Raw genomic sequence first — 24,461 nt, 5'->3', positions numbered from 1 at the left:
GGCGGGGCGCTGCCCTGTGTTTGAGACTCGCGCACCGACCGTGCCACAGCCCGCACTCGGATAAAAGTTTCAAGTGCCTCTGTTGTCTCAGGTTCCATCGGCTCGGGCCTACACTGTGGTAGTCATCATTTACTGCACATGAGGAGGACGCGATAAGTTGAAGGCGACGTGCAAAACATGTCTCCATCTCTGTGGCACTGCCGGGTGCCTACAGACAATAAGAGGAGTCAGAGGAACACGAAAGAGAAGGTGGTGGGGGGGGCATAGGAGGCACTGGTGGTGCCAGACAGGGGGAATGGGAGTGAGCACCTCCTGCAAGTTTCCCCATGGTCCGATGTGTGACAGGAGCATCGATGTCAGGGCTATCCATGCTCCGACCACAGCTGATTGCCCGTGTAGTTTTTTTGCATAAAGAGATCGGTGAACTCCAACTGAGTAACTCGAGCTACATCTGGGAACGGAGAGTTTTCTTTCATTTCCGTCCTCGACCGCCAACCCGCAGCCTCCGCAAGATACGACATTTCGAAAGGATTAGAAATCGGAACAAACCACTGAAATTATACAGGGCGGGATTTTAGCAAGAACCACTGCAGATTTCACAAAATACAAAACACCACGCGCGCACGTATCAGTACCGATTTTGAAAACGGAACATTCCGTAACTTTGAAACGTGTTTAAAAAAAAATCCTTTTACAAACAAACCCGTAAAGTGGTTCTATGAGTGAGCGTGGGCTGTCCCTGCTGCTGTGACTTTAGTTTGAAGATTCTAAAGTGCCCCCGCCCGTACACCCCCCACCCTCCCCCCCGACCATCCCCAACATCCGTCGTACAGAGCGATTACACGTTGCGTCGGTTATTATTTGAGACCCACTTTGCGCAACGAGGGACACTGCCTCCCCAACATCGCGGTGGGCTCTCTGGCAGGTTCAGAAGATTACAATAATCATGCCGAACCCCACTTTTAACTACAAAGACCCAATTACAGTAACTTACTCCGAGTTGCAATCGACTAATGCGTTTTTTTTCGTGTGTCTAATTTAACCTGGAAAGATTCAATGGCTCCGATGACCTTTATTCAGGAGGGTCCAGAACTGGGAACTTACACGTAGGAAAAAACAAAAAAAACGGAGAGCCTGGGAGAAATCCAAGAATGAGAGGAGATGAAAAAAAAATCTACACAGGTCAGCAAACACATTAACATCATGTGCCGAGTATTAAAATCTATTAATTACAACTTACACCAATTGTATGCGTACAATACAAGTAGGCTAGCGGAACAAACAACTGTCCAAGAGGCAAAAGAAAACAGAAACGATACAAAGGAGACAGTAGAAAAACGAGACAATAATAAAAATAATAAATTATTGACGAGAATGGCGTCCCCGCATCGTGACACGCGGCTGAATGTCTGGAGAGGGGGGGGGCGATCGAATGAATGCCTAACGGGTACACCTCAACTCTCCGTAAGATCAGTGCCAACCGTGGCAGATGCAGATACCGGATGCACAAATGGAAAAACAAAAACTCTCCAGCAGCACGCGACTGTGGTCATCCGAAACAGACCGTACAACGTATCACGACGCGATGCCCGATACGAAGGAGACATCGCGGCGATACGCTCCGCTGATCCTGGTGCGGTTATCCGGCTCGACCACCTGAATGTGAGACTGTAGTTGTTGCTCGGCATCCACGTGGGCCGCACAAAAAAACGAACCAAGAAGTGCCAATGCAGCGGGGCGGTTCCTCTCACCTTGGGCGAGGGCGACACCTGCTCGGCGATGGACAGGGCCTGAGGGGAAGGCTTCGCCTTTGGGGTTTCGACGCCACCGCCGCTACCAGCCAGCGCGGGGGGGAGGGGCGCGGGAGCTTTCCTCTTTTCGTGCTTGGCGGGAGTGGTGGCGGTCACCACGGATACGGGCTCGGAGGCGGGCGTGGACGAGGAGGAGGCGGCGGGGGACGCGGACGAGGAGGGAGGAGGGGGCGCGGGCGCCTTGCCGCGCGATGCCACCGCGGCACTCTTGGGAGGGTCCGGCGCTGGCGGCTCGTAGAACGGGTTCGATCTGCCACACAACAACAGTGGGATCCTTAAACCCCGACGACAACACTGCAGGTGTATTCAGAACCATTGTGTATTCATAACCACGATAACACCGCAGGTCTAAACATAACCATTGTGGAGGGACCCAAGGCAAACGTGAAAGCCCACAAAAGTCGATTGCCCATACGTGTGTTTTCATTTGAAAAAAAGTACTTCATTGAGTTGCTTTGTGCAGATGCAAAACGTTTACATGACGTTCAACGAACTGTGTACGCTCCCCCTCTCTTCTGGTTTTGTTCTTTTAACAAACGATGGACACAGATGGATACGTTCTACCATTAAATGCATCCTACTCGGGGTCATTAAGGGTACAGGAAATAAGATATTGGAGATATAGGGCAAGAATGGTAGCGCAGTGGTTAGCGCACTGTGCGATGAACCCGGTGACCTTTAGTTTGGTTACGGTCCACAGCGAACACACGTGGCGAGTGATATCTGACCCAGTCATGGGCCCTCTCTCCATCAATCTGCACTGATCAGCGTGGTGAAGTATGATCAAACAACCCCTATGAACGACACAGTGCCCGGAAGCCTTCATCCAGCAATGGACTGATAAAAGGGATGTACATGATTGCTATTATAGAACTATCAAATACAGGAATAAAAATAAGCTACACATGACAATTTCCATCCAATAACAGGACACCAACTCCAGTGGGCTGTTAGAGAAAAATCATTTGCAACTGCGATTTGAAATGATGAGGAATTACTCCGGCTTCTTAAATGGAAAACCAAACAATTGCATCTCGCTATTGTTTCCATGCTAATTTTCACAAATTATCACACACTACACCAGCAGGTGCGATCAGTCGCACAAACGGGCTGCATACAATACCTCCGGCAGAACCCCGATTAAAAAATTTCAAATCAACCAAACGAGAGCTGCAAACGTTGTCATCCCACGGGTTAGCACAATTTGAGTTAACACAATTGGGTTAGCGCAACCAGCACATGGGTTAACACAGCCAGGTTAGCACGACCGTGCAAGCACAATCGACAGGTTGGTTAGCACAATCCACACGCCAGTTTGTACAACCCACACTCGGATACGACCAGAGGCCCCAGGACGGCTCCCACCGCGCCCGGCCGGCCTTTCAGTGCGGCTCTCCCTGCCGGGCAGGCGAGTGGGTCAAGCTGCGGCATTCGTCACGGATGCGGTACCTCGACCCGCTCGCGGGGAACAATGCAAGAGCACGGGCGGGGGTGGCAGATGCGAAGGGGCGCACGGCCACGATCAACGCCGCTGAGATTTTGGAGGTGGGACCAACAAATTTACAAGCGGTGATCGCCTGGTGGCTCCGTACCGAGGCCGCGAGTACCGCGCGGTCCGACACGATTTTGTAACCCTGCAATGACGAGCACCGAGACTTTTAAAATGAAACTCTCAACAGTGTCATTACAGTGCTCCGGTGACATCACTACGACATGTTTTAACGCAGCATTGTTGACGTCACACGATGACCGTGCTGCCATTACCGAGCTGCAAAGATTAACGAAGCTTCAAACTTCTGGTCAGACGTGCGGGAAAGCACAGCCGCGTTACATAAAGCCACGTTTGTCTTTTTTCGCTGCAATTCCTCTTAACAGCCACTCGTGCTGGTAACCAGCCCCGTACGATATCATGAGTCTGCGAGACCACTTACACAAGTTAAAAGCAGAGGCATCACCACCACCCAACAACCTCGTCACACCATCGTCACAGCGCACCGGCACACCCTGGCATCCCTCGCTGGGCCACAGAGAGGAAGCTACCGCTTCTGTTGCGCGACGATGTTGAATAACAACGCAGGCAAAGATTCTCAAAAATCTGACACCAATGGCACCACCGTTATAATTGCAGCGTTAATGACGTGCACAATTGGTAACAATATTAAGCTTCGAAAGTTTGCAGAGTTTTGCATTTGAGAGGGAAGATGGTTCTCACTTGTGTCAACTTTAAGACTGGTTACATTTTGGGAAACCGAATTTTGCTTGAGTGCACACATTATACATTAAAATCATTGATCGCAGGCCAAAGAATAAGAGAATCAAAGTGAACAGCTCTCTCAGACGGTCGCTCTTGCTATTAACCAAAGCCAAGTTGTAGTTCACCTGAAGAGGCTTACATGAACAACGTGAGTAGAGCAACAGAGTTAGGATGTCAGCTCTGTACTGAACAACGTTCAGTCTCAGGGTTGTTCTTTTTTTGCTATAAATACATTGAATTATTTTAACATATTGATTTGTTATATGAAGACATACAAAAGTGAGTGACAGACTCCCTGCAACTGTCGATCAATGAAAACGAGCTCCGCTCTGGGGCAGGCGGGCCAGGACAGGTGTGCGCGCTCGCTCCCCCGTGGCACAGAAAGCGTATGGCAAGCTCACACGCACACACTCGTAAACACGCGTGCATGCACACACATGACCACACACACGAGCGTGGGGGGGGGGGGGAGGTAATGCTGGGACGTTGACGCGCACGTGGCCCTCGGTGTCGGGGCGCCCCCGGTCGGGGCGACTCACTCTGCTGCGCTCGAGTCAGCGGCTGGGCGATCGCCAGGTGGATCCGCGGCGGGGGCGGCAGCGCTGTTGGGGGAAAGAGACCCCGAGACGGAGCCACGCGGTCATTCCCCCCCCCTCCTCCTCCTCCTCCGTCGCAACCTCGCACGGCGTTCCGTGGCGCGCGGAACGTTACCACCGACGCCGTCGCGCTGCCGCTTCGTGGAGTGGGCAATGAACCACGTGAGTTCAGCGGAAGTGAAACGATGCGTGGGGGTGGGATGGTGGAGCTGTGGGTTAGCGCACCGCATCCCCGAAGCAGTGCCGAGTTTCTACTCCTGACCATGACCAGTACCGTGTCGGGCGATGTCTAAACCAGTCTTGGTCAAACCCCGGCCCCTGCCCCAAACCACATTAGCAAGTTTGGTCAGGTATGGTATAAAATAATAATTATTATTACTTTCATTAAACTGATGCAAGTTTCAAAGCAGCCAGAGAGGTTAGTAGGCATGTGCACGCTCAAAAATTCGCCTTTCGACAGAAAATCGATTGTCTTGCTCAACAAACACAAATTGAATTATGTGCGTATTCACAGATCGCTTCATGTCAATTCTAAATCGCTCAAAAACTAAATATAATCCAAGCTTGCAGTGAATCGCCCCCAAAGCCACCACAATGCGGTGGGAGCGACTGGCGGCGACATCTCCACGAGCTACTAACCCCGCCGAGTCGGCTCATCACCCAGCTCATGGGTGATGAGCCGACTCCATCGCCGTCAACTCACACGGTTCACACAGATTCCTGTACAGGGAAATTGAGTTCTCAGGTCCATACGGCGTACAGCCGTTCCAATACAGGCAACAACCTTGTCTATTTGTTTGCGTTTCTCCCTTGTGATGGGACTTTGTAGGATTAACTTTGAGATGTATCAGGGCACGGGGTGACTGAATTGGTCTGTAATAATGTCGGCACTGAAAAGGGGTTTACAGGTATGGGTCTCGTGCCACGTCTGTCTCCTCTCATCTTCTCCAGTCCTGTTCTAGACTGAGCGTATTAATTTATGGACACCGTATTGGAACGCATCCGGTTTGCAAGGCGTATAATGTGGACATTGTGAGCTTAAGCGCTGCTCAACACGGCGTCTACAAACATTCTCACCGTACGTCACAGGGGTTAAGGACAATGGAGCAGTCCTTGTTAACAGTCCGTGTCTAAAACGCCGCCAAGTAGTGAAACACCAAAGTTGTTGCAAGTTCATTATTTAAAAAAAGTGATCGGTAATAACAAGGCACGCGCGATTATTGCGCACGCCTTTTCGTGCAGTATCGCTAGTCTTCCTCCTTTTGTTTTGATGTCATAGCTAAAAGGCTTTATTCACGTTTGCTTTTGCATGCATTCTCTAAACGGTATTTATTTTGTCACCACAATGGATTTTTTTTACAATTGCATTGCTCATTTTCCTGCAACAGGTTATTGCAGTACGGCTCGTCACAAGGGCCCCCCCCCCACAACCCCGCCCCATCCCCGCTCGGCGACCAACGACGGCCACTTATCGCACGCGGCGCCGGTGCACTGGCGCTGCGACGCTATTGCCGAGTGGCCCACGGGAGCGGAAGGCAGAGTGGATATGAGCGTGTGATCGACGCTTGCTCGCAATACTGCCCGGACAAACCAGTTCTGCAGAGAGACCAACATGTGCCAGGATATGTCGGCCCATAAATAAAATAAAAAAAACAAGTCCACTTCGTGCAACTAAAACTATAACCCACGAGGTGAAGGTTAGAGAGAGTGAGTGCGTATGGGGGCAGCATGACCAGCAGCTTTCACACACCGATACCTGGGTGGTGGCGGGGGGGGGTGCAGCGGTGTACAGGGTCAGCCACTTCCGCCATTGCCAAAGTAATGAGCTACGAAGTCTCAACGTGTCGAGCCTGAGCACTGCCATTCGACGGTGTTGCGGGTGCGCGCTAGCACACGGACAGGTGTCCCCATGCGCGCACGTGTGTGCGTGTGTACAAACACACAGTCCAACATTCACCCCAACAGACTCAAACACACTCACTCACACACACCCCCTTACACGCGTTGACACTCATCCCCACCCCACACTCGCTCGCTCACTCACGCCCCCGGGCAGGTAGGGGTGCCGCCACTCACTCGTCGAGCTGCTCCGAGTCGTCGGCCGCGCTGCCGTACAGGTACTTGCTCATGTCGACGGCGCTGAGCGCGTCGCGCTTGCGGCTCGGCTTCTGGGGCGTGGGCGCGGGCGAGGACGAGGGCGTCACCGTCGGCACGGGCGGCGCACGGCCCTTCTCCGGCCGCCTCTCCGGCGTCGGCGCCGGCACGCACTCCTCCGCCTCGTCCTCGAAGGGGTTGCTTCCACACTGCGGCGGCGAGCCGGCCTCCTCCTCAAACGGGTTTCCGCCACCGCCCTCGTCCGCCCCGTCCGGATCGCCAAACGGGTTCTGGGAATCGTTGCCGCCGCAGTTGCCGGTGGCGTCGGGGTGGCGATTCGTGATGGCGGCGGCGGTCGTGGTGGAGGTTGTGGCGGAGCTTGAGGAGGTAGTGGCGGGGGCCGGGGTGGGAGCAGAAGTGTCGCTGCGATGTGGCGGTGGCGGAGGCGGCGTCGATGACGCGGCGATCCTCGGAGGCTTGAGGGGTTTAACCTCTGTGGTTTGACAGACGAGAGCAGAGTGAGCAACATGGGTTCCAGGCAGACAAGTGAAGCGTCAGCGGTGAACACTACAAGGCATATTCAAGTTGACATTACTTTGTTGAAATGTAGGCCCTGATGAGCTCTATTTACAAATGCAATGCAGGGGTTCGTAGTACAGGGCCATTCAATGTTATCAACATTCATGAACAACTGTACTAATTTGAGATTAAATCATGCTTCACTTTAAAATGTTTAAGCTCATTTGATAATCTATCTTACTTGAAATTTGGAGATAAATGTTCGATCCTTATCTTGATGATTTGTTTTGCAATAATATTTTCTGACCTTTCATCTGTTAACCTTTCGAACAACGCGCATTCCTTTTGACCGTCCTCGCTACGCGTACGACACTTACTTTGCAACACAGCGTTCGCTCAAACAAACCTTAAGCGTTAGAGGACCCTCGCCTGGTTTTAAATAAGTTGATCGATCGATTACCTGATGGAATGAAACACCGAGACCGACCCAGCTCCCAACCAATCAGCCTCACCTTGCTGCACCTCGACCACTGCGGGGGGGGTGGGGGGGGGCGGGGGGGGCGGCAATGGCGGTCGTCGCTGCCGCCGCCACCGTTCCAGACGGCTCCTCCTCTTCATCGTCAGCGTTATCCAGGAAGTTCAGCTTGTTGATGAGCTCTGGTGGCGGGGCGATTCGAGGTGCCAAGCGGAGTTCGGTGGCACATTTGAAGGTGGGGGAGGAAGAGGGACATTCGGGTTGGGGAAAAGATAATCGATTTAGATCTTAAGTAAAACGTCCACATTTCCCGCCATGTGAGAAACGTCGAATGCCGGTCCCGGCTGAAAAGGTGCCACGGGTCCGTCGGCGCAAGCAAGGTCTCGGAAATGAGACGCCACTGAGCAAAGCGAAGCGGGTGGGTGACGTCGCAACGGGACACGGGGTAGCCAGCCACGAGAAGCAAGGGCACAGCGCACGATGCGGCATGCCAGGCAACGCCGCGGCCTCCCAGGACGCGGAGGAGATTTCCAGCGACAACGACGACGACGGAGCGGGCACGCGAGCATGCAAGCACGAGACGGGCACGGCGGGTGGCAAGCACGTCAACAGCCGGCAGGCAAGCGGTCACACAACTTTTGCAGAGAACGGAAACCGGGCAGGCAGCAAGGGTACAACGATGGGGTGAATCGAGTGGGAACTTTTTCACGAAGGGATCATTGCACACACACACACATGGGGAACATCAAATATCCATCAATTGATCGACAAAGTTGGCAGCATGTAATAGAGGGGCCCAAAAGAAATCCACGGAAGTACCATCTCAATAACCTAATTTTTTGTAGGTTAACTGCAATCATCAAAGCGAGTAAGGACTAGGCAAGTCAATGGCGACTTAACAAGCTGTCGGTGGTCATTCCATATGCCGACAACTCAAAAGTATGCTTCCGCAGATTTCCATCGGCTCCGGTGACAAGAGGAAAACCTTGGGAGGAGGTGGCAAGGCCGGCCGAGTGGGGGCCCTGTTTAAAGGAGCCCTGATCCTTGTCGTCCTCTAAGCGGCAGAGAGCATTCAGCTGGTTTACTATGTCTAGAGGGGAGAGAGGTGACGGACAGGCAGCACGGACACGCAAGGGGCGTGGGTGGGCGAGGGCGGGGCAAGGATCGTCGTGCGGGACAAGGGGGGGGGGGGAAAGGGAGCGCAGGTAGCAACGGTGGAACCATCGCAGCCATCGACAGGGAAAAAAAATGGGGTCGGGAGAAATGCAGGGAAATCGGCATCGCGTTGGACAGGGAAGGGGCGCGGCTCGCTGGGGAAGAGTGCGGCAGCGCCGTCGGGCGGTGATAACGAGGACGTGGAGGGTCCGGAGTGGGTGGTGGTGGGGAGGGGCAGGGGGGGGGGGTCGATGCAGGACGAGGGGAGGGGAGCGTAGGGCACAAGACGCAGGAGCCCGGGGTGACGGGAAGAACGGGGCGGGCGGCACGGGGCAGCGGCGGAGGAAGGGGAAGCAAACAAGGGGAGGGGGATCGAGATCTCCGTCAATCCCTCATGCACGCGGAACGGTCATTCGCCTCCCGCCACTTGTGCCCTGTGCGAGTGTGGCCAACCTCCGAGCCAAAGCCGTCGGCCATCCTTAAATAAGCGACGGCTTGCACGCTGCATGCAGTCACATTCCGCGGCCCAAAAAACAAAAACACACGCGTGCGCGCGCACACACACACACACGGGCACACAAACGCAAAGTGAAATTGCCACATTCTGTTTTGCGTGCGGACAGAGCGCAGGGCGTGCCGTCCTCCACACCCCCGAAGCGAGGGCAGTGCCGACGGGAGACAGGGTGAAAGTTCACGTGCCCGCCAGATACGCAGCACGCACTGTACACAGCACACACTGTACGCAGCACGCACTGTACGCAGAACGCACTGTACGCAGAACGCACTGTACGCAGCACGCACTGTACGCAGCACGCAACCGCGGAAACCTGTGAAACTGGGAGGTAACTTAGCGGGCGTTCGTCAAGAGGCAACACTTTAGGGTATTGTTGGAAATGATGAGTGCAAAACGACGGGAGGAAAGGGACACTCATTGCAAATGACTCGACCAATGCCGAGGCAGCTGATACCAGCTGGGGCGTCAACGTGGCTGCTTGCCATGTTCTTACGGAAAAAGCTAGTTTGCATTATCATTCCGATATCCAATGCCTAAACGCAAAACTCCAGGGAGAACGTATTCAAATGACCTAATTGAGGGGTACGGCAGAGGTCGCAAACGGGTTTTGATTCCTTACCCGTACCCGGCCGCACCAGGGTCGCAAACGGGTACCCGTACCCTATCCGATACCCGGCTGGGTACGGGTAGCCGGGTATCGGGTAGGGTATCGGGTACCCGATTGCGACCTCTGGGGTACGGGCTGTTGTTATCACCGTGACATTTTCTCCATCACCGCACAAAACCGTAACCGCCTCGCGTCTCAAAGCGCATTGCTGCTGGGCTAACGCGGCGGGCCTGGCACGGGCGGCTCGGGTGTCGCACCTGTAATCTTGGCCGCCTTCTCCTCCTGGTCCACGCGGCTCTCCTCGTCGTCCTCGTCACCCTCCTCAAAGTCGTCCAGGTTCCCGATGTCGGCCTGCTTCATGCTCATCAAGCTGGCCAGGCTCTGCATGTCCTCGTCCCTGCGTGCGTGCGTGAGCGAGCGTGTGCGCGCACATTTTAATTAAACATTGTCCTAGTCGTTTTGATTTTTTAACCCCCCCCCCCCCCCAATTACATGCGACTCGTGCCCCTTGCACAATGTCACAAGATGTATATATCGCGCAGCGAGCAGTGAAGCGCGTGCGTCAAGAGAATGGCCCCCTCGAAAGCTGACTTCCCGCAACTACTTCAAAGTTACCTTTTAATAAGCCTCTCAATCCACACTTGGGGGAGAGATTTGTTTTACATGCCCTGCAAACAGTGTTCGTCGCACGTCAGTTATAAACTGGCATTTTGAAACAGCACTGCAACAGGCCGAATGAATTCACAAAAACAAACTAAACGTGACGTTTAACGTGCAGTTATTACAAACTCAACCGAGACCATCCGCTTGCCGTACGTGGGAAGCTGGCTTAATCGTACGCGGCTGAAACCCGGATTCAAACCCAGGAACTCGGCGATGCCGGACTCAACGCCGTGACGTGGCCGCGAGCGCCGTGAGCCACTCGGCCACGTCTCATTGTGCTCTCCCCCCACACACCCCCGCCCCCCAATGCCCCCGCCCCCCACTCCCCGTGGTCAGGTTAATCCGGGAACCCTGCAGGTCACCTCACTTCTCTCGCAGCTTCTTTCCTCGCACAACTCTACTTTGGAATTCTCTCCAAAAAAGTATCCTCCCCCCCCCCCAAGCGCTTATAAGCGTGGTCAATTCAAGAACCAGGGAAACTCTTATCTATTGATGACGTTTTGAACCTTTGGGTCTGTGTTCAGCAACAGGGTTAAAAAAATGTTATTTAGAAACACTGCAGAAACTACCCACGGTGAGATCTAATTCGTACATCTGTGAATCATTACTTTGTAGCTCATCGGATTCCTCCAGTCTAGATACACATTCTGATTCCGTACAGCGTCGCGCTTGTGAGAGATGACCAAGTCGGAACCACAGCACTACACTGCAGCCTCGTGCCCGCCCAGCAGGGGGCAGTCTCCCCCATGGGGCCCGATTCAACTGTGCTGACATGGTGGGTGCAACATTCAGCAAAGACGTCACGTGGAAAGCGTTACAGAGCTCTTTAACATCACAAGCCGCCCCAAATAACACTCCCGTAACAGGCAAAACACAGTGGAGCCGGTACGCTTTGTCGCTCAAGACTGAAGCTTGCAATCATTAAAACGAATCGAATTGTTCAAATGTTGCATGCCGAGCACCGTCGGCCAACAGCACCGAACGACCGTGCAGTGACAATGGGGGGGGGAGATGAAAGGAACGCGCGCGGGTGTACGTACGTGGCCTTGCCCTCGCGCAGGAAGATGCAGGAGAGCGACAGCTGCAGCGTGGCGGCCACCACCTTCTTGCTCAGCGGCTTGAAGCGCAGCTTCACATCTGTCTGCGTGGGCATGGGGCTGGCGTACTGCTTCATGTTGATGTTGGCCGACGCCAGGGCTTTCCGGCGGCCCGCCGACGACTCCTGCACGGACGCCGCCGCCACATCGTCGCACAAGAGACATCCGCATCTTCATTATCATCATCATCAGCATCATCATCGGCAGCAGCGGTAGCTGTGATCAATCCACTGCTGGACGAAGGCCTCCTCAAGCGACCGTCATTTCCAGCAATGCAAACGACAAAAGACAAGTCCGTCGATTTATTTTCTTTGCCTTGCAAAGTGGAGAGATGAGAATCATTCATACAGACACAATTACATGTACCGCACCTCAAATTAAATATTTTCCCTTGACTTAAAAACTGTTTAAGCCTCCTGGTAATAACAATAAATTACAATGATACTACTGGACGTAGTTCCCCCCATACCATGTTGGTCATTACGACTGTTTGACCACACTTTACCATATCGGTCACGAGGATTGGTTTAAATATCACTCACTCACAACTTGTGCCCGCCACGCTCCGAAATCCAACTCGGATCACTCGGTTTATAACATAGTGCGCCAAATAAGCAGATTGGATTCTCATTTTTCTTATTCTTACTTCAAATGATATTTATTGTCGAACAAATCTTTTAAGAACAAAGCAAAACGTGTAACCTTCATGTGGCAGGCAAGCGACGTTCCATAAACCCGGAGTGATTTTGACATTCGGGCTGTGTCTTCAAGGCTGTGTGCGCGCGCTAACCCAACAAACGCGGGCTTGAAAAGCGACGCTCGGGTGAAACGCGGCACCAGGAGCCTGCACGTCAAATCTCGCCTGCGTCCAACGGGGCGATTTGCGAGATATCGCGCGACGACGGAAGAGAGCGATGAGAGACAAGCGTTCAGACGCACGGGCGGACAGACGCAGAAGCGTGACGCCCATAACCCCCGCACCTCATCTCCCCTCCCCCCCCTCCTCATCATCTCCACACTCAACGGCCAGCAACAGAATAGACCTCACGCCGGCACTCGCTTTGCATTGTGCACACCCCAGTCATTAACTTTCAACGCTACAATGCCGAATCGTTACCGAATCGATACCGAATCAGGCGTGAGAGCACGCCGAGAGGGGGAGCCCCATTCTCAACCAACGAGACTGTTGCCCTGCTAAATCCCACAATTAACACTGAACCAATGTGCAACCATGAAAACAGCAATGCACGCCACACACAAGCAGAATTGTGGTAAAGCCAACACCTCGGAGGAATGCGCGATGACCCCTAACCCCCCCCATCCCCCCCCGCACCTTCCCCCCCCCTGTCTACAGTACGAATGCCGTTGCAAAAAGCGGCCGTGGCAGCCGTTAGCGTAAAAGCACTCCTCCTCGGTTTGTGCATACTTCCCTGGGCTTAGGATAACAAGGCAGGCGCGTTGACAGGGCTGAATTACAGGTCGGGCCGGACGGAGGAGCAAACAGCGCGGCAGCGGCGGAGGAGCCGTGAGCCGGTGTTGACAGCGGGCAGCAGAATGGAGCTCACCGGGACCCACAGAGGTGGGGGAGAGAGGAGCGGGGGTGCTGAGGAGGGCGGCTCGGCGTGCGTTGACCAATAGAATGGACAAACGGGGCAGCAGCAGCAGCAGCCGCCCGAGAAGCGGGAGGAGAGGGTTGGTGGAGGCAGTCTGGCTTCTGAACCTCGTGGAACCAAATCGGTTGCTATCGAGGAAGGATAAATCCTTGCCCGGTTATCGGCAGAAGAGCAAATCCTGTGTGCAAGCCTCACCACGGGACTCTCGACTCTAGACAGCAGAGTCGTCGGCACAGAGAAGACAAAGACTCACCACCACCCACCCACCAAACCCCCGTATAGCCTTCACAGACTTTTGGGGCACCGTTGAATTGTGAGAAGACACCATCCCACTCACAGCCACACACTCACGAGTAAGGTTTGCTTACAGATGAATGTCCAGGAAAGCTTAATAAACGGTGACATCTCATTGTCCAGAGCAAGCAGATTAAGTTGATGCAAACGGTGAATTATTAAGTCACCGTGCGACCACGTGGAGTGAGAGGATACAACAAATACTACACACATAAATTAAGTGTTCCAATCCAGATCGCATGGAGCACCTGAAAACTACGTGTGGGTTATCAACTTTTTTCGGGATGCCCACCCCCTTCAAATGAACACGTGTGAATTAGTAATTTGATGAAGGAATCATTTGGCTTCAATGGCATGGGCTTAACAGCCATATAAGACGCAAGCAAGAGTTGCTTGTGATGGCTACAAGCTTAATACACAAAGCAGATGCAGCACCAATACAAACAAAAGTCTTTTAGGTCACACCTAATCTGCATAGAAAAGCAAGGGACAATAAGCAGCTTACATTTCTATATTTGACATCTTCACACAAATCCGTGAGCCACCTGTGGTACGAATACAGAGGCCAGCCGGTTGAGGGGGAATTTCTCCACGCCTTGCAAGCCGAAGCATGCACCACAAAAGGCAGGCGATGATTTTAACGTTTGCAAACACTTGCATTCATGCGCACAAACCGCTCCACTCTGTCCTCCACGAACTCGGACCTGCCAACAAAACCACGGTGGGGATCCCTTTGCACCTCGGAGCAAAGCCGAGCGTTCGCGACGTTTGTGTTTGCGATCGCCAAGGCATTCACCTAACGAGAACCGATAAAAGCGGATTCCATTGTTTTGTCACCTTGTCTCTTTGGCCAACTTTGCAGAGTGAAATTTAATTCGTGATTACGTGGAACGTAATGTCTGTGACATAACAAACCCCCTGCCCACCCAACGCATCCATCACCAAATGGGCTCTAAAGGCTCTTCTCCAACTGTCAAACATAATCCAAGTTGCGCTCCCACCAGGGCCACTGCGCAAGTGGGCCGCGCGCAAACCGACTCACTCAACACCGCGGAAAGAACGATCGGCCCAAAAGCGAGAAAACAATAAAACGATAAAACTCCAAACGCCGCTCAAATCGAGAGGGAAAAAAAACGTTCCTCTCGTTCGAATCTGTCCCCACTCTGCAAAGGTATACGCGCTTCCACGTAGCCTTAAACTCAACCCCAACACAGACCTACGCCGACGCGAGTGCAGACCAATCGCGCACGTCCACACTGGAAGGGTAACCAGGCTGGCTGTGGCGATCGTCAAAACAGGGCATCCTGCGGCGTTGACGCACTCCCGATCGAGGCAGCCGGCTCGGATCTTCTCAACCGAGCCTGGGCTCGACTTGCACCGAGACACCCACTTGTGGTTCCGAGCTTCCTCGCCACGATCTCTCAACAACAGCTCGGTGGCGAGCAGAATGAGCATAGTCCAACAGCGACGAACCAGTTTCTCGTCAATAATCCCCAGCACCTCCGCAAACCCGGTTTCCCACGTGCAGCCCTTCCTTGCCGTGGCTGGGCTCTCCAGGGCCGCTTTCAAAACATAACAAACAAGGTCATCCAGGAGGTGGATCGAGAAACTTCCCAAGGAGTGTGAGGGGGGGAGGGAGAAGTTTGAAATTCCAAGTTTTTAATAGTTCCCTACAAAGCTATGTGCTTTCTTTGGTAAAAATGTAAAAATTACAAATTTCAGGGTCTCAACAAGGGGGCTGATGATCCTTATCACACCGCTGAGGTCACGCGCCTGTCCCGGATCCCCCAACGGAGGGCAGAGGGGGCATCTGCGACAACTCAAACTGTAAAAGCGGCAGACAGATGCAGGCTGTGACGCGTATTGTGGAGGAGGATTGCCTTCGAGCAGACTCCTCGCGGGAGTGAGAACACCGAACACTGCGGACGATGACGCCGTGGCCTGGCCCTGCCAAACACGTGCGTACGCTGCAAGAAGAACGAAGAATGAAGCCAGCCACGGAGAGCGACCACAGTTGGGAACGCGTGGATGCCTGCGGATTCCCCGTGGCAGACAAGGCCAAGAGAAGCAGCTGCAGCATGAGAGTCGCGTGTGGTTACAAGACGTTCAAGCTGCTCAGGACTGAAACACGAAGCAGAGAGTTGCACCAGCAATCCCCAACCAGAACGATTCACATATTCAAAGCACCCACGTTGGCCCAAATGAAAAATGTAATTTGGCAGGAGCCTCCTGGAAAAGAGTCACGTGACTCAGTGAGGCTTTCCGGGGCAAACAAGAATGATGATGGAAATAAAAAGCATAAGCCAGAGAATGCTGGCTAAAATGCCTGCAAGGGAGAAGGATGGTTACTGAAACCCATGGTGGCTATTCCCCCTGGCTGGCTTCAATACGCTTGCTGCTCAGCAGAGGGCACATTTGAGCTACTTTTTTCAACGACGTAACATTTAGGAGGTTAGGTTTCGTTGCAAGACAAGATTCTCGTAGTGTACTAAGATAAAGTTATTCCTGTCGGAGAATGCCAGGTTATTTGCAATCGTGTCAAATGAAGCCCAGCAGCAGAGGAAGCCGAATGGCACAGACGCTAGGGGAAGGGCCCACAGCACTTGTGATTTTATGAGATGGGATGATTTTACAGACGTGCCTTCGCTCCGCAGTTCAATCTGCACACGTGACACTTACAGCCCTTTGGCAATCCACTGCTGGATGAGAGCAACTCCACAGCATGGTGGGGGGGGCGGGAGGTTATTTATCCATACTTCGTCACAGTTGTCACTGCGGATTGGTGAAGAGTAGACTTGGGACCACGGAAGTATAGCACAACAACAGCTGCTGCTGCTGCTGCTGCTACACTGCCTCCTACTGGCAACATAGCCGCACAGCAGCCTGCAGTGCCCGACTAACGCGTGTGGTGGGCACACATCCGAAGCACTACCCAGGCCCCAACATAGTGTCCAATGTCTAATCAAACTGGACACTCGGTGCACAGCGAATTGGCCAGTTCAACACAAGTGGGTCACAAACTGTAAGGCATCTTCCCTCAAGCCACACATTTCTACAGCTGAAGAAGAGCCACTTGCTGACCGTGGCCTCAGCAGGGGTCTAAGGGCCTCGAGTCTCCAGTGGCTGACAGATCGAGATTTGAAAAAGGGACGGAGATTGTTTTTATTTATTGTTTCTGTTTTTTTAAGGAAGTTTCCACCTGCCCCTCCCAACCACAATCACGAACCCTCGATCCCGATAAGCTCCGCAAGAATTCGAAACAAAGCAACTTGAAAGCGCTGCGTGAAAAAGTCGGCGTGTAAAAATTAATCAGTTAAAGCCAATTCTTATCCTCGTGATACACGCAGGGTAAGAATCGATTCCTGATATTTACGATCTATACCAACGTTAACCTATAATTTTATTGTAGGCTTGATGAATTTAGTAAAATAAAATCTGTCGGATATATTTTTATAAAAAACATTTGTTTTCCTTACTGTAGAATACAGCTGTGCGCATTTGGTAGAATAAGCACAGACATCAGGAAAAATTATTTGCCAGCCCAATAACAAAAACCACTTTCACACAGCGTTGCTACCCCGAGCTCCGATGCTCACTGGTGCCAACAGCCCCCTAGTGGAACAAGCGTCCTTGACAAAAGTAACAAAAGCACAGGAAGTACACACACACACCCGCCCTACATACACACCACACCACTACACACCCACCCTACACACACACCACGCCACAACACACCCACCCTACACACACACCTACCCTACATACCCCACACACACCCCACCACAACACACACCACACACACCACACCACTGCCAGTTACACTGGGAGTGGAACAACTGCCATTGCAGGGAGCAGCAGGGCAGGGCCGAGAGCGTGGCGACTCACGTTCTCGATGACGAACGTCCACTCTTTGTCTTCAAACTCCTCAGCGTGAGGGTCCTGTCGGTTGCATGCAGGACACGCGCACACGGGCAACGCACGTTGTGCGTTTGTTGAACTTCTTCGCACCATACGTAGCCAACCGTGCTAATCGGAGGTGCGGTTCGATTCGCCCACGAGGGATGACCAGGGCGAGCATGAGGCACAGCCCTGTGTCTGCGTGGCGTCGACGGCTTCCAGTGGCATGCAGCCGTCACGCTACAATTTGTGGTCAGGCCGGGCCACTGTTTTCATGTTTTACTCAAGTCGATCACGGGATTTTTAGCCAAACAACGTATTGAACTACGACCATCCACGAGGTGTTCTTTGTAATTGATACAAAGAAATAGCTGAATAGTTCGGTTTCCATCACAAAAAACATTCGGCACCGCGGCGGAACCCGATTTAAACTTTTAGCATGAACATATTTCAAAGTATTAATATGGGAAGTGTACTCCCCAACAATGCATTCATACGAATCGTATTGTTTCAGAGTTAAGCATTAAACGCAGCCACATCTCCAAAATCAGGCTTAAGGAGTGGCATTGCAAGGGCTCCAATTTCAATCAAGGATGTAAAAAACAAGCGTGCAGAGTGGAGGGGCACAGTGGGGGAGGGGGGAAGGAACGTGGCACGGTGCTCACCTTGAACAGCGTGACGGTGATCTCGATGTTCTCGGGCACGGGCCACACCACCACGCCACGGTACGTGTTCTTGATTCCGGGCTGCCAGCTGTGCGCCTACACGACACACGAGACCATTCGGAGACCGCAACGAGCCATCGACTCTCCCGGAAACAATTTCAATTCGTGCGGTGTCCAGATGCAATTACACATCTCCAGACGATATGCAAAACTAGAAATAAATAAAATTTGGGTAGGGGGGGAGTTTGGGTTTGGGGCAGGAGAAGAGACCAACGCCAAGACGCAGCCCAGGAGGAATAACCAGAGCCCAGAACAGACAATGAGCCCCAGGGCAGTCCCAGTCCCAGCCCCAGGGCCAGCCCCAGGGCATCCACTGCCAGCACGTCACTACTTACAGCTCCTGGGGATCTGGCCATCACCGTGCTGTTTACAGGGTCAGACCTAACACACAGCGCACAACTAGTGACTCGCGTGTTTTTTCTTATTCTGTTGAACCAGTGAGCGGATAACGGTTGCGGGGAAAATGATATACGTGAATATTACATTAATAAAAATCAGTAACAATAAATATTTGTCAGAAAAAAAATATTTTACCACGTAAACTACTTATTTACGATGCAAGTTTCATCCTCAATGCCCCAAAATACCTAAAGGGGAGCTTCAAAAGTGTTGACCTGAATTAGGTTTTATTGGACGGGTTACTTTCAAGCGCCCCGAGGTGTAAACAAACTCTAGATACATTCTCCTCGGCAGAAACACAATTACGGTAGGTCACAGACCTGCGATGAGACGGGGCATCAAAAACAATCACCGCGAGCCAGTCGAGGGAGACACTTACCCCTGAAGGTTATAAATAGCAGGGTGGTTGTGTGTGTGTGTGCGTGTAAAGAAATTGATTCGTAAATTTACGAGAGGCACCAAACCGACAAGGTCCGATCCCTGACATTAAATCACCACCGCTCGTCACTAAAGGGCGCCGGGTGAGATCGCTAAACGGACCGGAGGGCGCCGTGCTGCAGCAAGCGAGCCGGGTGACGTGCTGCGAGCAGCGATAAATCCCGCGGTGGAGTAGACGACGCTACTGGACAAGGAGCACAACGGTGCGGACATCGAGAGACAAAAAAAATGACCCGGCCTCGCATCACGACGACGACGCCGCCGCCGCGAGGGCCCTCGGGGGAGAAGTAGCGCCACTCCACGACGGCCACTCGAGGCTGTCGGCGCTGCCACACGCGCCACGAACCCCGGCGTCGCGGCCGTTCCCTTATCGCCGCGGACGGTGTTGCGCCGGAGTGCTCCCACGCCAGTACCACCCCCCCCCCCCCACCACCCAAAACATCAAATCAGCAGGCGCGGCGGAAATACGGGGATGTGCGGCACTCATGAAATTACTCTCGTCTAATAGCATTAACGGCGGCCGACTCTGCACCTGACAGGCCTCTGCGGTATCAGTGAGCGACGCGAACATCGATGAAACTATCGCAGCGTAATTTAGTTACGTCGATTGGTATTCATTTGTGCATTATCTCTGTAATGTGCTTGAACGTATCGAGTGGTTGTCAATTGGATAGCCTCTTAGCAGGCCGCATGGCAAGTGTTACACATTGCCATTCACCCCTCTGGGTGTTTTAAAGTGATAAGGCCTCTGCCAGAAACATCGCAGGCGATTTTGTACTCTGCTATTAGGCCATGCGCGTTAATGACGACGGTGGTGAGGTCACTTAAGCCTAATAAAGAAGGGAAATGTTTCCTTCCTTCAACCCTGAAAGCAAGCTACCCCGAGCACCGGCGCCACACATCTCCTCTAAGAGCAGACGCAGGCATCGCATGAATTAGAGATTTAGTGCGGCACGTGGCCTTTGAGAGGTGGATAGCTTCTCGCGTTGACCGTCAAGTTGAGAAATTGAGCGCGTTTAACGATTTTCAACTAAAGTGTCTGGTGGTGTAAGAGGGGCCAGCGGTTTACTGCCTCTTCCCTATACCCCGCATCCGAGGGGCCGACGCTTGGGACATCCTCGGCTGGGGCGAGCCTACTCGTGATTTGTTACAATTATTTGTTAAAACTATTTGTTAAAATAATGGGGCTGGTCAAAGGGTATGGGCGTGACAGCATCGAGGTGGAGTCAGCTGTGCGCGGGGGGGGGGGGCGGCGGCGGCATTTCTATTGCGATCGCACGAGGCGCGGAAAACAAAAGCACCGCGGGCTCGTCACGTTCGCAAGCGTCGTACGCTTTCACGCGCGCAAGTACAAAACAACACAGTTGGGAGCACACCGAATCACGGGCACCAGGATTCACCGTACAAATTATAAACGTCCCCGTTAGCAATGGATCGAGCCAGGTGGCGCTGTGGCCAGAGCACCGGAAATGAAATCGCAATCAGAAAGTCGGCAGTTCAAAATCGCAGTTGGAGGGGGGGGGGGGGTGACTCAGTGCCACATCCGTCTGGGAGAAGATAAAATCTGTAGCACTTCACAGGAAATCAAAATAGTGGTCGCCCCATAGGGTGGGGATCAGCCATGACCGTGAGTGTGTAGCATGTCCACCATGGAGATGATCGCTGCCCAATGTCTCGCCGGAGGACGAAATCTGGCTGCTTTTAAAAAAAGAAACGGCACGGCAAACCTCGGGGCCAGCGATGTCTTAATTTTGCGACGCAAAAAGGAAAGTTGGTTTGCGAACTTCCACCGACACCGGGGACGTGCTCTCTGAAAGCGTAAAACCGTAACACCCCGAATCACGTACGCTCTCTGCTGTAACAGCTGGTACAAGTCCCCCCACGGAATCGAGGCCCACACAGCGACTTGGCTGCGGATGTGCTCGGGCCGTGAATCACCGCCCTGAATAAACCGCCGCGCGCATTGCTGACAGACGCCCTTGAAAGTCCAGCTTCGCTCTGGGCCAGGACGAGCGGCCCCAGGGGATCGTGTGTGCGTGTTCGGCACGGAGCTTTGCGTTCCCTTCGTGTACGGGGGTTACGGCCGGGGTGGGGAGGAGTTAGGCGTAGGGTTGGCCGGGGGGTAGGCACTCTGGGTGTGCAGCACACGCAAAACTGTACCAATGGAGTGAAGGGGAGAACACGAGTTAATGATACACAATTTTTTTTAAAAGGCAGCCTCCTAAACGAAATTTACCGTCGCAGATGCACGCACTTAAAGCGATAACTGGCTGCACGAGTGGCAGGAGAATGCGCACTAACGGAGCCACCTCGCATGTCGATTGAGCGAGAAGCAGCGAAACCATAAACGGATGCACGGTGGAATGCTACGATTACAAAAATGACACGAGGAGAGCACCGCCAACCAGCAGCGCACGAAGGTTCCGCTCACCTTGGACGACTTGCGCCGGGACCTGCGCGTCCACACCACCACGAGCTTGTCGGGCTGCCTGCGGGAACACCAACCACACGGCACTTAGCCAACCTGGGCCTCCGCGGCACAGACACACCGAGCGGAGCGGCATCGCGACGCGGGAAGGGGTACGCGTGGCGTCCATGTGGAAGGCACGCGTGCTCGCTGTACAAACAAGCGGGCAGTTGTCTACAATGCCCATACCAACAGGTACTTATTTCAAGCAAAAATAGAACATTAGGCGAGGATTGCTGCTGGCAGAATTATTTCCTGCTGCATGCAAACTGGCTTACCAATTTCAAAACTTTTTTTCCAATCCCAGAAGATTATTTAAAAAGTTTTATTAGGTGTGACATTTTCATCAGAGTTGTACATTATGTAACTGCTCTAAGTCACGTGACATATTTCTCACATCGACCGACTCTCGCGTATTTGGCTTCAATTGAATAATGAGCTCCCGCATTTATGAGCTGCTCCCTGTGGAGTTTGTGGCTCACTATGAGGTCTGTACTGAGTGGTCAGAAAACGTGCTTCCAGGAGCAAATGCAGCCTCATGTTCCGAGGGCTTAACGATGACAAATGCACTCGTAAACTCAAACACCGTTTACGTCAAACACACAGGAGTGTTGGCGTCAGTCACCCGGTTTTCAAACAAATGAGTGCGGACATCATTCATTATGGCACCGCAGGTGTAACGCATCACAATCACAACAGTGCACAACGGACAAAGCACCTCCATGTAATTAATGAATTCAATTATAACAATTATTCCTTCGTTGAAGACAAGCGGCCATGGACGGACGACAAAAAAAAAACAAATAAGACTCCGAGAAATGTTCTATCGGCACCTGCCACAAACGAGACAGCGGCAAGCCACCAGCCCTATCGACCGTTCCGTGGTTACACGGCACAGCGCCTAGTGTCGCTGTCGTGGCTCACGAATCAGCACAACGCCACTACGACGAATCGGCCGCACGCACCGGCCTGGGCTTTACCGCCCGCCCGCGTAGTCCATGTACAGGTGCGGCGGACGGATCCGACGTGGCGTGTGGTTGAGCGAAGCCATAAATCACCGAGCGCCAGTCACGCTTGTCACGTGCGCACATCAAAACCAGGCTCCGCACACTCGACTAAGTCGAGGTGGAGTCAAGGTTAAGCCCTGCGATTGACAGCAAGCCGTGGCTTTCATCTGCAATTTTTAGAGCAATTTCTGTACGTCTACAAAACACAACCCCAAAGCGCCGGTGACCTTTAATTTGTCATCTTTGATTTTGCGAGAAAAACTTGGAAAACCATGGTAATGTGCGGAGTTATCCCCGTTGCTATTTAACGTGTGCCAAGCTCTCCTAATTTACGACAGCGGCGCATGGCAACGCCGCGGTGTCCGCGCCATCTGCTTCGTGAGAGACGGCGCACTTTGGCATTTCCCAAAACATGAATTTCGTGGGCAGCTGCAGGGAACCGACCCACCGTCGACTCGTCACGCTCCGTTCCGGCGGCGAACGTGCCGACACCGCGAGGCCAAATTCCTAAATGGGCGAACGGATTCGTCCGGAAGCTTCCAAACTTAGACAGCGAGAGAGTGCTCTGGCAAGAGGGAAAGAAATATTATCCGACTTACACGCTCACGTGGCCCAAACGTATAAAAATAACAAAGCACGGCAATTGACAGCTGTCACCTTTACATTAACGCAGGGCATTTGAATCCATTAACGGCACCGACAGGGACAACAAAATGTAGTAAACTTGGGACTGGGCTCGTGTTTAAGACAAGTGGGCATTTAAATCAGAACCGCGGGTGTTCAAATCGCGAAGCTGATCACGCCTCGGTCTACATGACACCGCAGTGACCGGAATGGAAACGGTGATGCAGCAAATATTGACACCACCATCCCTGCCTCATCACCCACGTGGTGCTCCTTCCAGGCCAAGTTACGTGCCACACTTCACTTTTTATAACCACAACTAGGGAATATAATCTCGGACGCACCGATGAGTGGCACCGATGAGTCGCACTCAGGGAGACCGGTGGAGTACGAACACACGGCCACGTTCGCCGCTCCCCGGCTCTTTACAGTTTCTGTTTGTAGCCAACACTCTCCACCCACGCATCTCCCTTTGACACCACACAAGTGAACCAATGTGAGCGAGCTCAAGCCCCTCTCCCGGGGGGGGCAAACTCCAGAGTAACTGTGGCCAACATCCCTAGAGATATTCGAGAGGGCAGAGAGAAGTCTGGGCACGAAACATGTCCTCCAATAATTATATTAATTCCCAAGATATGATTCCAGAACACAATCTGTTTTGTTTAAACTTTACGATCTCATTTTACGTCGTCCACTTCGTTTGGGCTATCTCCCTCGTTAGTACTGCTCGTGTGCGTCTGTATTGTGTTGTTCCTTAGTACTGTCTGCGCGCTCTCGTTTGTACTGTCTCGATGATACCATGTTATCTGTACTCTGTTGTCCTCCTCTGTCAAGTTTGCACTGCCCTGTTCATTCCAACCATTAGTTTTAATGAAAACAGACTTTCATGCAAGTATCGTGAGCATAAAAATCTATGATCAAATCGACGAATTGTCGCGTGCGTACTTAATAGCACAGGGCAGGGCGCCAATGGCCCTTACCTACAACCACCACGGCCGCAATTTCGCGTTCGCCGTTTTGGAACAATAATTTTAAGAGGTTCACGCTGCACGGCTCTCCTCGGCAAGTTGGGACAAGAAACCAACTCGCGAGTCCCCACCAAACAAGCGACGGAAATATTTCCTTTGGGATTTACGTTATTGAATTGAGGCGGCAGAGAAGAAATAACAATTCCGTGCGTTAAGAAGCCACCGGCAGCATTTCAATGCAATG

At 52.7% G+C, this 24,461-nt stretch overlaps 1 protein-coding gene across 1 annotated transcript in view; it reads right to left on the bottom strand.

The window, feature by feature from the left end:
- Positions 1–24,461, bottom strand: part of EHBP1 (EH domain binding protein 1) — an 85,829-nt gene that overhangs the window by 46,385 nt on the left and 14,983 nt on the right. The window contains 11 exon segments of the mRNA XM_078596573.1: positions 1,752–2,061; positions 4,605–4,667; positions 6,738–7,248; positions 7,787–7,824; positions 7,826–7,931; positions 8,735–8,839; positions 10,283–10,422; positions 11,729–11,910; positions 17,578–17,631; positions 18,255–18,350; positions 21,583–21,640. Of these exon segments, the coding sequence (XP_078452699.1) occupies positions 1,752–2,061; positions 4,605–4,667; positions 6,738–7,248; positions 7,787–7,824; positions 7,826–7,931; positions 8,735–8,839; positions 10,283–10,422; positions 11,729–11,910; positions 17,578–17,631; positions 18,255–18,350; positions 21,583–21,640 (1,663 nt within the window).

The sequence above is a fragment of the Lampetra planeri genome, chromosome 7 (assembly GCF_965212315.1).
Source record: "Lampetra planeri chromosome 7, kcLamPlan1.2.h2, whole genome shotgun sequence".
NCBI lineage: Eukaryota > Metazoa > Chordata > Hyperoartia > Petromyzontiformes > Petromyzontidae > Lampetra > Lampetra planeri.
The sequence above is the reverse complement of the archived record's forward strand: the minus strand, read 5'-3'. Positions and strand labels throughout refer to the sequence as shown.